Source organism: Corythoichthys intestinalis, chromosome 2 (assembly GCF_030265065.1).
Source record: "Corythoichthys intestinalis isolate RoL2023-P3 chromosome 2, ASM3026506v1, whole genome shotgun sequence".
NCBI classification, from domain to species: domain Eukaryota; kingdom Metazoa; phylum Chordata; class Actinopteri; order Syngnathiformes; family Syngnathidae; genus Corythoichthys; species Corythoichthys intestinalis.
Genome location: NC_080396.1, coordinates 48,956,830 through 48,970,394, shown reverse-complemented (window position 1 = coordinate 48,970,394; position 13,565 = coordinate 48,956,830). Strand labels below are relative to the sequence as shown.

Here is a 13,565-nt window from a genome sequence, read left to right as displayed (position 1 = left end):
TATAAAAATCTTTTTTGTTCATTTCATTCATTTTTGTTGTTTGTTTTATTGCTTTACAACTTATATATATAGGAAAGTCAATTACATGCAATGACTCTCTTCGGCCACCAGGCCCCCCCCCCCCCCCCCCTTAAACTCTGCTTATGCTTGTACACACATAATCCCCATTGTGAATTAATTTCATATTATGCTTTTTAAAATGACTGATGTTGGTCTCTGATATGGACACTATTTAGAAGAAGAGCTGTCTCCTCAACTCTGTGGGTAAAAACAATTAGGACAAACTTTAGGTGTTGTAACCATTTACGCTGTCTTCAGTGTCCAGCAATTGTTTTGTTCAAAGATGTGTACTTGAATTACAGTTTTAATGACTTATGACTTCACATGGAATGGCCCCTAAGCTGTACAGCACACTCTGAACAAGTGAAAACAAATGATGACTGTGTGTTGTAACTGCTGGGCGTCATCCTGTTTTATTCGTATTTAGATCCTCCAGAAATCCCGGCAGTGTTATGAAGGATGCAAGAGGAAGTGTGTATTAGCAGTGAGCACTAAAATAGGAAATATTAGCAAAGAGCCAAGTCAATTACCCGTGTAGTCGCAGCCTCAGGTTGATATTCTACAAAATGTGGCTAAGTGGATAAATTAACTAACCCCTGGAGATTGAAAAAGAATTTACAAGTGATTTCATCAGTGATTAAATCACTTTGGCACAGGCTTGAATCATGCAGCATAGCCTTTCCTAAATGTTCCCGGGAAACCACACACACACACACACACACACCCTTCAGGAGCCTGACAAGGTTGGTGCATTACCTATCCCTTTCAAATACCCTAAAATGACATAAAAGAAACAATGCCATTGAAAGACAGGATGCCCCCTGAATAAAAATGCTTACATGTGCTATTTTCAATAGTCCTAATCAGCGCTCTCAAACTTAAATGTACAGTTGGCTTAAAATTAAAAGTTAAGACAAAGTTGTGAACCAAACTTTTGTAAAATGGAGAACGATTGAGCAAGTTTTCCCTTCTCGCTACATATGTAACGTTAAACCTTTTCAACACTGACTCTGGAACGAACAAACCTTTAATATTATAAACACACAAGGAAACAAATTTGAACACAAGCACTCGTGTGCTACAACAGGCTGAAGGCTGTGATGAACAGCACTCATGCCCCTTTATTGGCGAACTCCCAACCTACAGGCATCATTAAGTCCAAGATAAATTAATCAGCCCTGATACAAAAAAATAAGAAAATCTGGTTCCATGGATGAATGCTTACAGATCCTTAGAATATACTAGTACATACCTACCAAATTTCATTGTAATCCATTTGCAAATAACGGCGGAATCGATTCAGAATCAAAACTGGAGGCTTCGAAAAATGATAGTGTACACATGCTGAACAATGTGGCAACTTGACAAGCCTTCAGCCTATAAAAATGTCAATGACGTTTGAGTTCATTTTTAATGAAATTTATTTTTCACTAGTCAGCAACAAAATTGTATTATTATTATTATTATTAATAGTAGTCGTACTTTTTAAAAAAAATTCTATTCGTGATTAAATGCGATTTTTATGTATAATTTAATTTCTTGTTTCGATTGTCTTTGTTTTTACGTTCTATTGATTTAATGTGATTTTTATGATATTCATGTGATGTAAAGCACTTTGAATTGCCTTGTGTTGAATTGTGATATATGAATAAATTTGCTTTGCCTTGCCTTGTTGTCTAATCGGCTGTCTGGCTACCGCTTAGGTTATTATTATTGATCCCCGTTGACCTTCTGTCACGGACCAATTGTGTTATTCCCCCTTTTCTGCGATCGTGTGTATTTTTGTTTGTATTTAATAAACCCTTGAACGCTTACCTCCGCTGTTTTGTGCTTTGAGGCACAATCTTGTTTCCACAGTTGCGGGCCCTAAACTCAGCAACAACGTTAACCACACTTTTTCATCCATTTCCAAAGATGGATGATGGACTCTCTTCCTTGACTCTACGATCCAGTAGCAATTTAATTTCATTGCTTTCATTTTAAGTTAGCTATTTCCAAATTGCTATGTTGATTATTGCGACGTTTATTTACCGCTTTTCGTCTTACTGCAAAGAAAGCGGAAGTGACGATCGGCCCGCCATGATATTTACGTCATCAGCCATCATGCTGTGACATGCGGATTTAACGCTTGCTGTCACATAAGCCTCGTTCCGGGACTTTCACAGGAATTATACTAAGACGCTGCCCGTGAAATTTCCGCATAATATCCGTGTCAGTCGACCCGGGAAATTGCGTTCACAAACAAGGGCTGCCCGTTCAACTCCCGCGATTTTCACGGTGTTTTCAGCATGTGTGAAAAGGGCTGAAGAGTCCTCGCTTTTGGGTAGAAAATGTGTGGGAAGGAAAAAAAACATTCAACCTCCAGGACAAAAGCCCGCAATCTACTTAGGTAAGCAGTTCATCTACAGTATCTGGCCAAGATCTATCTTGAAATGTTCCGTTTTTCCTTTTTGTTTAAACAATTTTGGTAAAGGAAAGGGTAAATAAGAGTGGTAGCATGGTTAGTAATGACAGCAAAAGAAATGGGGGGCTAACACACCAACGTACTAGCATTTAAACCCGCTAGATCACTGTAAAAATAGGTACATTTACCACATAATAATTATCTTTATTACACAGTTTTTCTAAAATCATACTACTAGCTGTGGCAAAATTGGAGCGGGAGTGTCAGTGAGGGGGATCACATATGGCCAAGAGTGATCAGGTGAAAGGCTTCAAATGGGAAGGGGCTGCACCTACAAGCACACCACCTAGGAAGGGAATGAAATAAAGCCTGGTGATTGGGTGCGAATGAGCCGCGCTCTCTTTCCAAAGTGCAGGCTTGCATCAGTCCACAAAATGGCCAGAACCTTGTCTAAATCACCCATTCGCACTCGCACTGTTCACAATTTAGAAGGTGTATGAAAATATGGCCCATGTGGTCTAAACTGTAAATACTGTTCCACAAAATATGACCCATAACACTTTAATAAATTTTTAAACTTTTGACATGACTCTTAACACTGTCAGTGCCATTGACAATGATAGACGTCCAATCATATTGGCGCTTTTCATCCTTCGGCTGTAAATTTGAATTAGTTTATCACTAGTAAATGTTCAATCTATTAAAGCTGGGAGATGAACAAACGTTCATCTGTCTAGTGCTGTCAATGGCAGCAAATACGTTGAAAATTTTGAAGACTGTTCATGAATTCTGTAAACAACCCAGGTTATATTATACCTACGCCTAGTCTTGCAATTGAGATGCAAAATTCTCTCTTTGGTATTGGTCAGGACTTTAAAGCAGTCTTGTTTTGTATTACTCAGGACTTTAAGGCAGTCATGTGGCATGGGTCTAGTAAAAATAGTAGAAACCCACATTTAAGAGCAGGACAGGTTCCATTGAAGAAAACAGAGAAAGTGGAATTTGTGAATAATGGAGGGATTCGCTGTGTAGCTTAAACAAGTTCAATAAAAATGTGTGAAAAATAAATCCATCAGTTTAAGAGATTGTTTAAAAAAATCATTGAGTATTGGTATGAGATTTTTTAACAACTACAGCAGCTACACTTTGTGTATCCAAAATGAAAATATTGAATCATTTGATGCTTGCTTGTCTTTGTATCATTAAACATTCAAGGAGTAAATGCATGCAGCACCATAGACAATTTTATAGCCAAGAGCGAAGGAAACTAGTTGTGAACATTAAGTCTTTCCAGGGCTTCCCGGGCAGCACTTAATGTGATTTATTTTGAATCACCCTTATTGAACCAATCTAGCTCACAACAGACAAAATTTCCATACAGAAAGTAAGTGCCCCATAAGGCATTCATTTAAAAGGTGAAATAAATATGTTAATTTAATTGTATTATTATTTTTCGAAGCTTTCTTAAGTGTCAAAGTTAAGATTAAAACCCAGTATCACAGAACTGGGCATCACACCCACTACTCATCTAGAATGCTGCCCTATGCATCATGTTTCCATTTAACCCTTTGGTGCATGAATAATGCAAATTTTACTTAATTAAGAAGAAGAAAAAAAAAAAAGACATTCATAGAGGACAGGGGACTCGAACCTGCCGCCCAGCTTCCAACTGTGGCCCGAAGGACAATATTTTGTGGCTCTCATATGACATTCAATTGTAGTATAGTGTTGCGATTGGCAATTAAAATCAATCATTTAAAAAAATGAATAAATGAATTGAAGGATCCATTTTGGAAATAAAATAATTATTTAGACAGTATAACAGTAAAAAAATAAAATTAAAAAAACAAACAAAAAAAACCCATAATAAATAATGTAAATACATTGAAATTAAATTGAAAAAAAAAAAAAAAAAAAAATCAAAAAAGAATTTAAAACAAATTGTAAAAAATACAGAGAAGAACAAAGACCATTTTAAATGAGTGTATATTGCTCTGGCAATTTTATTTTAGTTTGTTTTGTTTTATAAATCCCATTGCTGAACTCCTTGGCTGCCATTGAAGGCAATAGACGCCCTATCTATTTTAACTGGGAAGGTCTGGAAGTGATTGCTTCCACCCGCTCCCACTTGAAATGGATTGGATTTTCATTGCTGTCAGTTGGTATTTTCTATAACATTTTCCATCTTTGACTAATTATCACAACACATACTCTGTGACCTGGGCTAGCCGTGAATAAATTATGCTAATACAACTTTTGAATAGATGTCCACTGTAGTGACCACTGTCCCTGAAAGGGTAATGTTTTGAGCTGAAAACTTACTCTGCAGTTTCCCAACTCCTCAGCAGACAGGATAATGGTCCCACATTTCTTCCCGGGTATTCCACTGCAGAAAGAAAGAAAAACACAAATGATTAGAATCACCAGGGCATATGTCACAGCGGACAGTTAAGTAAAGAAAACAATGGCGAGTTAAAGCAGTGTAACTCGTTCTCAGGCACGCATTTGTCATGTAAAACTGCAACAAGAAGACACTGGCGAAATCGTGCGACAGCTCTAATGAGCGCATGATTTGGCTTCAGCACAGCAGCTGCATTTACATTGACGTATGTCTTGTTTTTACCCCGTCCTCATCTTGACGCAATGTGGTGGAAAAATGGTGAAACAGATGAGCCCATATGATCCCTATCTTCCTGATAAAATCTGTATGAAGACTTATTTGAACACCAGAGCGGCTATGGTGTCTTTAAAATCTTATTACTCCAACAACGAATTAAGATATCAATTGCTCCAAAGAGAATTCATATTTAGCCACTTTTCCAAGCTTATTTTAGTAGGGTTTTTCAGACATCGGAGAAAAAAGGCTTTATTCTATAGTGCTTGTCTTCATTAGGTATACGGGTCAGCTGGAGTCCAAGAAGAAATCCATTCCCTAATCTTAAAACTAGAAGCCTTTTCAGGAAATGTCTGACATAATCAAGCACAGTGGCCTCTGTGTTGGAGGGAATAAAAGTCATTTGTAGTCTACACAAACGTTTGAATATTTTTAGATACCACAACACCATCCATTTTGAAAGTGACATTGTCTGATGTACCCAGGATTCATCTGATCAGAAAATATGACGTGATTAGGATCCTGTGTGTTAGACATTGTAATGAGGGGCTAAGCAGCTCTAATACTACAAATCTCAAATACGCCCCTGCTACGCCTGATCTTTTAATGAAACGAGAATACCAAATGAAGCATCGACGGCAAACACTCTCTAGTTGCTTCTTCAAGCTCCACAGGGACCCTTTTCAAGGTGAATTAAGTGCCCTTGAATTATTGATGTTTCCAGACGAGTCATCGTTAGATGGAAATCTCCAAAGAGCTAGTAAACATTTCACTGCTGAGGCCAAGCCATAATGGCCGAGCTGTCACCACGGTCACGTTAAGATGAGTCGGCATTAAAAGGATCTTTTCAAGAGGCTGTATGTTATTGAGTGTGAAAAAGAAATATTATGTAGGACTTTTTAAAGTTTAAAGTTTTTAAAGTTATGCAATGAAATAGATGTGACTCTGGAGCGCCTACCCACTTAAATGTGAAATCAAATGTTCAAGTTAATCTCAAATTACCTGTCCATTTCTTACATGTTTAAACAAAGAAAAAGATTTGGAAAAATTAGCTACGCAAGCTAATTGCACCATGGCAAGTAATGCAAACATGCACACAATGACAATAGCGTGTGAAAAACTGCTATTCAACACTACTACTTCTGGAGCCAACTTACAACCATGTAGTAGACTACCTGAACCTCCTGGATCAACATTAGAAAATGTAGTAAAACAAATACCACTAGACTGGTAGAACCTTTTCACCCTTCTTAAAACTCATGTTCACACCTTTGTAATGGACTACAGGAACCTGCATGTCGTGCAACATCTTCACCTAAATATTAAGACACTCTAGACTGCTTTTAAATTTCAGATAATGTGACGAAAGCTCCTGTATATAGAGGAACTCATTCAGTAAATACAGATACTCTGGGTGTACCTGGTTCCTTTTGTTATTTTCTTTGTGCCTTCTGTGAAATGTCGGCTGGTGATGTGAACGCTCCTGCAACACTTTGATGATGAAATGATGTGAAACGTACAGCTTCCTGCACTTGAGATGCTCCACAAGTGTAGCCTGCTGCAGGTAGTGCAAGGCAACAGCTTCTGTAGCTTCAGCAGTTCGCTCTGCACTTGAGCTCAGTCATGCGTTATTACACGCAGTCTAACCCTCCGAGCCTGCAGTTTTGTGGCATTACAGAAGCGCGGTAATACAGTATTGTGTTTTGCAATGTCCACCCATGCGTGCCCTCATGCGTGTATGCAAGAAGCTACATTCTGTGCACACAGACGATATACGCAGAGGCAAAACTCAAGATCATATAGCAAGATAACTTAAAAGAAAACAGTAAAAGTGATAAAACACATATATTATCAAAATGAAACATGATATCAAAGACACATGGTGAAAACCTGAGGTCATATTTCTGATGTATGAAAAAGCAGAATTTTGAAACTCTCAATAAGCCTGGGAGTTCTGGGAGTCTTGAATATATTTAGGGTTAAGCTTTGCAATGCAACAGTAAGGATTTAAATCTATTTTTTGACTTACAGGAAGACAATATAGACATTTTAGGACTGATGTGACGTGATCCAGTTACCTTGTACCAGTAACAACTCGAGCAGCAGCATTCCGTGCAATATATTCAGACTTTAAAGGCCAGCTGAAGAGCTTTTCAGATTTCGTTCTTGAGTGTTCAACTCGGTTGAATTGTATTAAATACATCATTCACTCTCAAAAACTCACATAAAAAAAAAATAAAAAATAAAAAATAAAAAAAAATGACCGCGTAGTTTTAGAGTTACGGCCATAGCAATACCTTAGCAACGAGGGACGCGCCGTCCTGCTGACCGCTACCTGATGACGTAACTACCAGGGGGCTTCGCCAGCACTCTGAACATGGAAATATAGCACCACCCTATCCTCGCCATATATTGCATAAATTGCAGATATTTTCCGGGTTTTACTCACGAGACTCGTCATGCCATCTCGAAGTGTAGTGATGAATTGCTCACAGGAAGGCTCGAGACTCTGAGTGGCCCAAAAAAACTTCTCCTGCAAAGATTTGGACCGTTGTTCTGCCAAAATCTCCTACATCGGCGAAACGTCTACATGAGTCGAATTTGACACCCAAAGTACTACCGTGCGCTCTAAACTTGTTTTATTTGGATGCATACAGGCTCTGGCAAAATACTTAATGGGGGTGTAATGGTACACAAAAATCTCGGTTTGGTACGCACCTCGGTTTTGAGGTCACGGTTCGGTTCATTTTCAGTATAGTAAGAAAACAAAATGCAAAATATAAATGTGCTAGTTGTTTATTACACACTTTTGTGCTTTCAACAATAGGAACATTAGCCTATACAAAGCTAGAATTCTGCTCAAAAAGTAGCGGGTATTTAAAAATAATAATCCAACAACAATTTGCCTTTCAGACCCCGCGTATTGGTCAGCTTTCTTTCTGAAAGAAAGAAGAAAAAGAGAAGTCCTGTGCTAAAGAGAAAAGCAATCCCAATGACAAAGATTTTAACATGTATTTTACAAATGAAATGCCTCAATGAATCATTTTTCCCCCTTATGAACAGTTTTCAAAAGCTTTATTGGAGGATTTTCTCAAGTTAAAGCGCCACACAGAAATTAATAAATTTAATTGTGTAAGCAGGATCTGTGTATTATTATTATTATTTAATTACAGGTGTTTTAGCTCATTTCAATTTATTTTATTTAAATGGGCTATTATTTATTTTATTATTTGTTTATATTTTACAAATGTGATGTATTCATTTATTTTGTACAGTATAGTTTATGTTGTATAACTTTAGTTCCTATATGAATATTAGTTCCTACTTATTTTGTTGTGGTAGGAGGGTTTTGTATTGAACACGGGGCTGTGTTGGTTATTATTATAGCAGAGAAGACAGCAGTAAATCAACAAAGACAAGTCAACTTTGCCCCGATCTACCGCTCAAGAGATCCGATGGACTCAAAAAGTGGGTTACGATTGCATATTAGTTTGAAAATTGACCGGATCCACCGTATTTTTGCACGAGTGACTTCAGGTCTGCCCGATCCTAGCTAGAAGTATTGACGCAGGAGGGCTGCGTCTCGCGTCAAAGAATAAACTCTGCGGTTTTTTTCGCGTGCGTCGCGTTGAGCCACTTCTGGGACGCGTCTAACACGCGGCCACACTGCGACTGGTGTGCATTGGCTGACTGACTTTAATGCCTGCGTTTCACTGCGTTCTCGCGGCGGCCACGTTGTCGCGCCGTTGACGTTTCTGGGTTACATACTGTCCTACCGTGTTGGTCCTCATTATAGTAGAGAAGACGAAGTAAAAATAATCTACACAAAGAAACTGTAACCCGATCAACTCACAGCCTCGAAAAGTAAGGGTTACATGACATCAGAAACTCGTTCAGTACGCCTCCATTCCGAACCGAGTACCCCATACCGAAACGGTTCAACACAAATACATGTACGGTTTCACCCTTAATCCTTAAATGTAGTTACTGTATATCAAATAAGGACAATTTAAATACGCTACGTGACTAATGCAGTCAACTGTATCAAAGCTAACATAAAAAAACAGGCAATTCAGGCAATGGAAAGTTGCTAAAAAAACAAAATAAAAACAAAAATAGTGAGTACTCGCCGCTTCTAATATAATAGTCATGGACATTATGTAATTGACACTGATTGTAGAGAGGTTCCTCTTGTGGTATCATAAATACAGACTTGGTCGCAGCTTTTATGCTACTTAAAATTCAGATCTTTATCGAGAATCATCACTAAATTAGGCCAGGTGTTGCTTCTATTAACATGGGTTATCTCTGTAACTACATCTTGTATTTGGATTACATAAGCAGTGCGCATAGAGTCTTGCTTTGATATGTGATAAATCCTAAGAGTTCGATTTTTGTTTTGACTTGCATATAAATTTTGAGATTGATCTCATTTCATAAGTAACAAAAGTTTGGCAATCATTTGTGAACCTGAAAAAAACCCTCACACTGTTTATTCAAGCTAAAAGTTATGACAGGAAAACAGGTAGCATAAAAAAATTACATGTTGTGAACTAATAACAACCACATTGCTCTACAGTGCCTTGCAAAAGTATTCGGCCCCCTTGAATCTCGCAACCTTTCGCCACATTTCAGGCTTCAAACATAAAGATATGAAATTTAATTTTTTGGTCAAGAATCAACAACAAGTGGGACACAATCGTGAAGTGGAACAACATTTATTGGATAATTTATACTTTTTTAACAAATAAAAAACTGAAAAGTGGGGCGTGCAATATTATCCGGCCCCTTTACTTTCAGTGCAGCAAACTCACTCCAGAAGTTCAGTGAGGATCTCTGAATGATCCAATGTTGTCCTAAATGACCGATGATGATGAATAGAATCCACCTGTGTGTAATCAAGTCTCCGTATAAATGCACCTGCTCTGTGATAGTCTCAGGGTTCTGTTTAAAGTGCAGAGAGCATTATGAAAACCAAGGAACACACCAGGCAGGTCCGAGATACTGTTGTGGAGAGGTTTACAGCCGGATTTGGATACAAAAAGATTTCCCAAGCTTTAAACATCTCAAGGAGCACTGTGCAAGCCATCATACTGAAATGGAAGGAGCATCTGCAAATCTACCAAGACCCGGCCGTCCTTCCAAACTTTCTTCTCAAACAAGGAGAAAACTGATCAGAGATGCAGCCAAGAGGCCCATGATCACTCTGGATGAACTGCAGAGATCTACAGCTGAGGTGGGAGAGTCTGTCCATAGGACAACAATCAGTCGTACACTGCACAAATCTGGCCTTTATGGAAGAGTGGCAAGAAGAAAGCCATTTCAAAGATATCCATAAAAAGTCTCGTTTAAAGTTTGCCACAAGCCACCTGGGAGACACACCAAACATGTGGAAGAAGGTGCTCTGGTCAGATGAAACCAAAATTGAACTTTTTGGCCACAATGCAAAACGATATGTTTGGCGTAAAAGCAACACAGCTCATCACCCTGAACACACCATCCCCACTGTCAAACATGGTGGTGGCAGCATCAAGGTTTGGGCCTGCTTTTCTTCAGCAGGGACAGGGAAGATGGTTAAAATTGACGGGAAGATGGATGCAGCCAAATACAGGAACATTCTGGAAGAAAACCTGTTGGTATCTGCACGAGACCTGAGACTGGGACGGAGATTTATCTTCCAACAGGACAATGATCCAAAACATAAAGCCAAATCTACAACGGAATGGTTAAAAAATAAAGGTATCCAGGTGTTAGAATGGCCAAGTCAAAGTCCAGACCTGAATCCAATCGAGAATCTGTGGAAAGAGCTGAAGACTGCTGTTCACAAACACTCTCCATCCAACCTCACTGAGCTCGAGCTGTTTTGCAAGGAAGAATGGGCAAGAATGTCAGTCTCTCGATGTGCAAAACTGATAGAAACATACCCCAAGCGACTTGCAGCTGTAATTGGAGCAAAAGGTGGCGCTACAAAGTATTAACGCAAGGGGGCCGAATAATATTGCACGCCCCACTTTTCAGTTTTTTATTTGTTAAAAAAGTTTAAATTATCCAATAAATTTTGTTCCACTTCACGATTGTGTCCCACTTGTTGTTGATTATTGACAAAAAATTAAAATTTTATATCTTTATGTTTGAAGCCTGAAATGTGGCGTAAGGTTGCAAGGTTCAAGGGGGCCGAATACTTTTGCAGGGCACTGTAACTTGTAAATGACAGCTAACGAATAGCTTTGGTGATGCGATATTTCAGAACGGTATGTTTTTACGAGGTGTAATATCATGGAGCCCTATAATAAATATTGTAAAATATGACAGTATTTTTCGTGACTCTTGAATGGATGTGAGCAATGTGTTGATGTGAGCTGTTCCGCTGTACCCCCCGTGAGTCATCACCTTATCGTGGTGGAGGGGTTTGCGTGTCTCAATGATCCTAGGAGCTATGTTGTCTGGGGCTTTAAGCCCCTGGTAGGGTCACCCATGGCAAATAGGTCCTAGGTGAGAGGCCAGACAAAGTATGGCTCAAAAAGACCCCTTATGATGAGCAACATTAATGAACCCCAGTTTCCCTTGCCCGGACGCGGGTTACCGGGGCCCCCCTCTGGAGCCAGGCCTGGAGGTGGGGCTCGAAGGCAAGCGTCTGGTGGCCGGGCCTGTCCCCATGGGGCCCGGCCGGGCTCAGCCCGAAAAGGCAACGTGGGTTCCCCTTCCCATGGGCTCACCACCTGTGGGAGGGGCCAAAGGGGTCGGATGCGTAGGGAGTTGGGCGGCAGCCAAAGGCGGGGGCCTTGGCGGTCCGACCCCCAGCTGCTGAAGCTAACTCTTGGGACATGGAATGTCACCTCTCTGGCAGGTAAGGAGCCTGAGCTGGTGTGTGAGGCAGAGAAGTTCCTACTAGATATAGTCGGACTCTCCTCCACACACAGCTTGGGTTCTGGTACCAATCCTCTCGAGAGGGGTTGGACTCTCTTCCACTCTGGAGTTGCCCATGGTGAGAGGCGCCGGACAGGTGTGGGCATACTTATTGCCCCCCGGCTTGGCGCCTGTACGTTGGGGTTTACGCCGGTGGACGAGAGGGTAGCCTCCCTCCGCCTTCGGGTGGGGGGACGGGTTCTAACTGTTGTTTGCGCTTATGCACCGAACAGCAGTTCAGAATACCCACCCTTTTTGGAGTCCTTGGAAGGTGTGCTAGAGAGCGCCCCCTCTGGGGACTCCCTCGTTCTACTGGGGGACTTCAACGCTCACGTGGGCAATGACAGTGAGACCTGAAGGGGCGTGATTGGGAGGAACAGCCCCCCCGATCAGAACCCGAGTGGTGTTCTGTTATTGGACTTCTGTGCTCGTCACGGTTTGTCTATAACGAACACCATGTTCAAACATAGGGGTGTCCATATGTGCACTTGGCACCAGGACACCCTAGGCCACAGTTCGATGATCGACTTCGTAATCGTGTCATCGGACTTGCGGCCGCATGTTTTGGACACTCGGGTGAAGAGAGGGGCGGAGCTGTCAACTGATCACCACCTGGTTGTGTGTTGGCTCCGATGGCGGGGGAAGATGCTGGCCAGACCTGGCAGGCCCAAACGTATTGTGAGGGTCTGCTGGGAACGTCTGGCAGAATCCCCTGTCAGAAAGAGTTTCAACATCCACCTCCGGCAGAACTTCTCCCTTGTCCCGGGGGAGGTGGGGGACATCGAGTCCGAGTGGGCCATGTTCCGCACCTCCATTGTTGAGGCGGCCGATCAGAGCTGTGGCCGTAAGGTGGTTGGACACCAGCGGTAAGGGATGCCGTCAAGCTGAAGAAGGAGGCCTATCAGGCCTTTTTGGCCTGTGGGACTCCGGAGGCAGCTGACAGGTACCGGCTGGCCAAGCGGACTGCGGCTTCGGCGGTCGCCGAGGCAAAAACCCGGACATGGGAGGAGTTCGGCGAGGCCATGGAAAACGACTTCCGGACGGCTTCGAGGAAATTCTGGTCCACCATCCGGCGCCTGAGGAGGGGAAAGTAGTGCACCATTAACACTGTGTATAGTGAAGATGGTGTACTGCTGACCTCGACTCGGGACGTCGTGAGCCGGTGGGGAGAATACTTCGAGGCCCTCCTCAATTCCACCGACACGTCTTCCTTTGGGGAAGCAGAGTCTGGGGACTCTGTGGTGGGCTCTTCGATCTCTGGGGTTGAAGTCGCTGAGGCGGTTGGGGGGCTTCTCGGTGGCAGGGCCCCGGGGGTAGATGAGATCAGCCCGCAGTTCCTGAGGGCTCTGAATGTTGTAGGGGTGTCGTGGCTGACACGTCTCTGTGGCATCGCGTGGACATCGGGGACGGTGCCTCTGGATTGGCAGACCGGGGTGGTGGTCCCCCTTTTTAAGAGGGGGGACCGGAGGGTGTGTTCCAATTATAGAGGGATCACACTCCTCAGCCTCCCTGGTAAAGTCTATTCAGGGGTGCTGGAGAGGAGAGTCCGCCGAGAAGTCGAATCTCGGATTCAGGAGGAGC

The 13,565-nt window shown here is 41.8% G+C and overlaps 1 protein-coding gene across 4 annotated transcripts in view; it reads right to left on the bottom strand.

Annotated features, from left to right (window-relative positions):
* Positions 1-13,565, bottom strand: part of cpne5a (copine Va) — a 179,525-nt gene that overhangs the window by 70,850 nt on the left and 95,110 nt on the right. For 3 of the 4 annotated variants that reach the window (XM_057860861.1, XM_057860870.1, XM_057860890.1), the window contains one exon: positions 4,787-4,850. In XM_057860861.1, the coding sequence (XP_057716844.1) occupies positions 4,787-4,850 (64 nt within the window). Of the gene's footprint in view, positions 1-4,786; positions 4,851-6,498; positions 6,759-13,565 lie in introns of those variants that run through there. The other variant, XM_057860879.1, reaches the window with a different exon arrangement.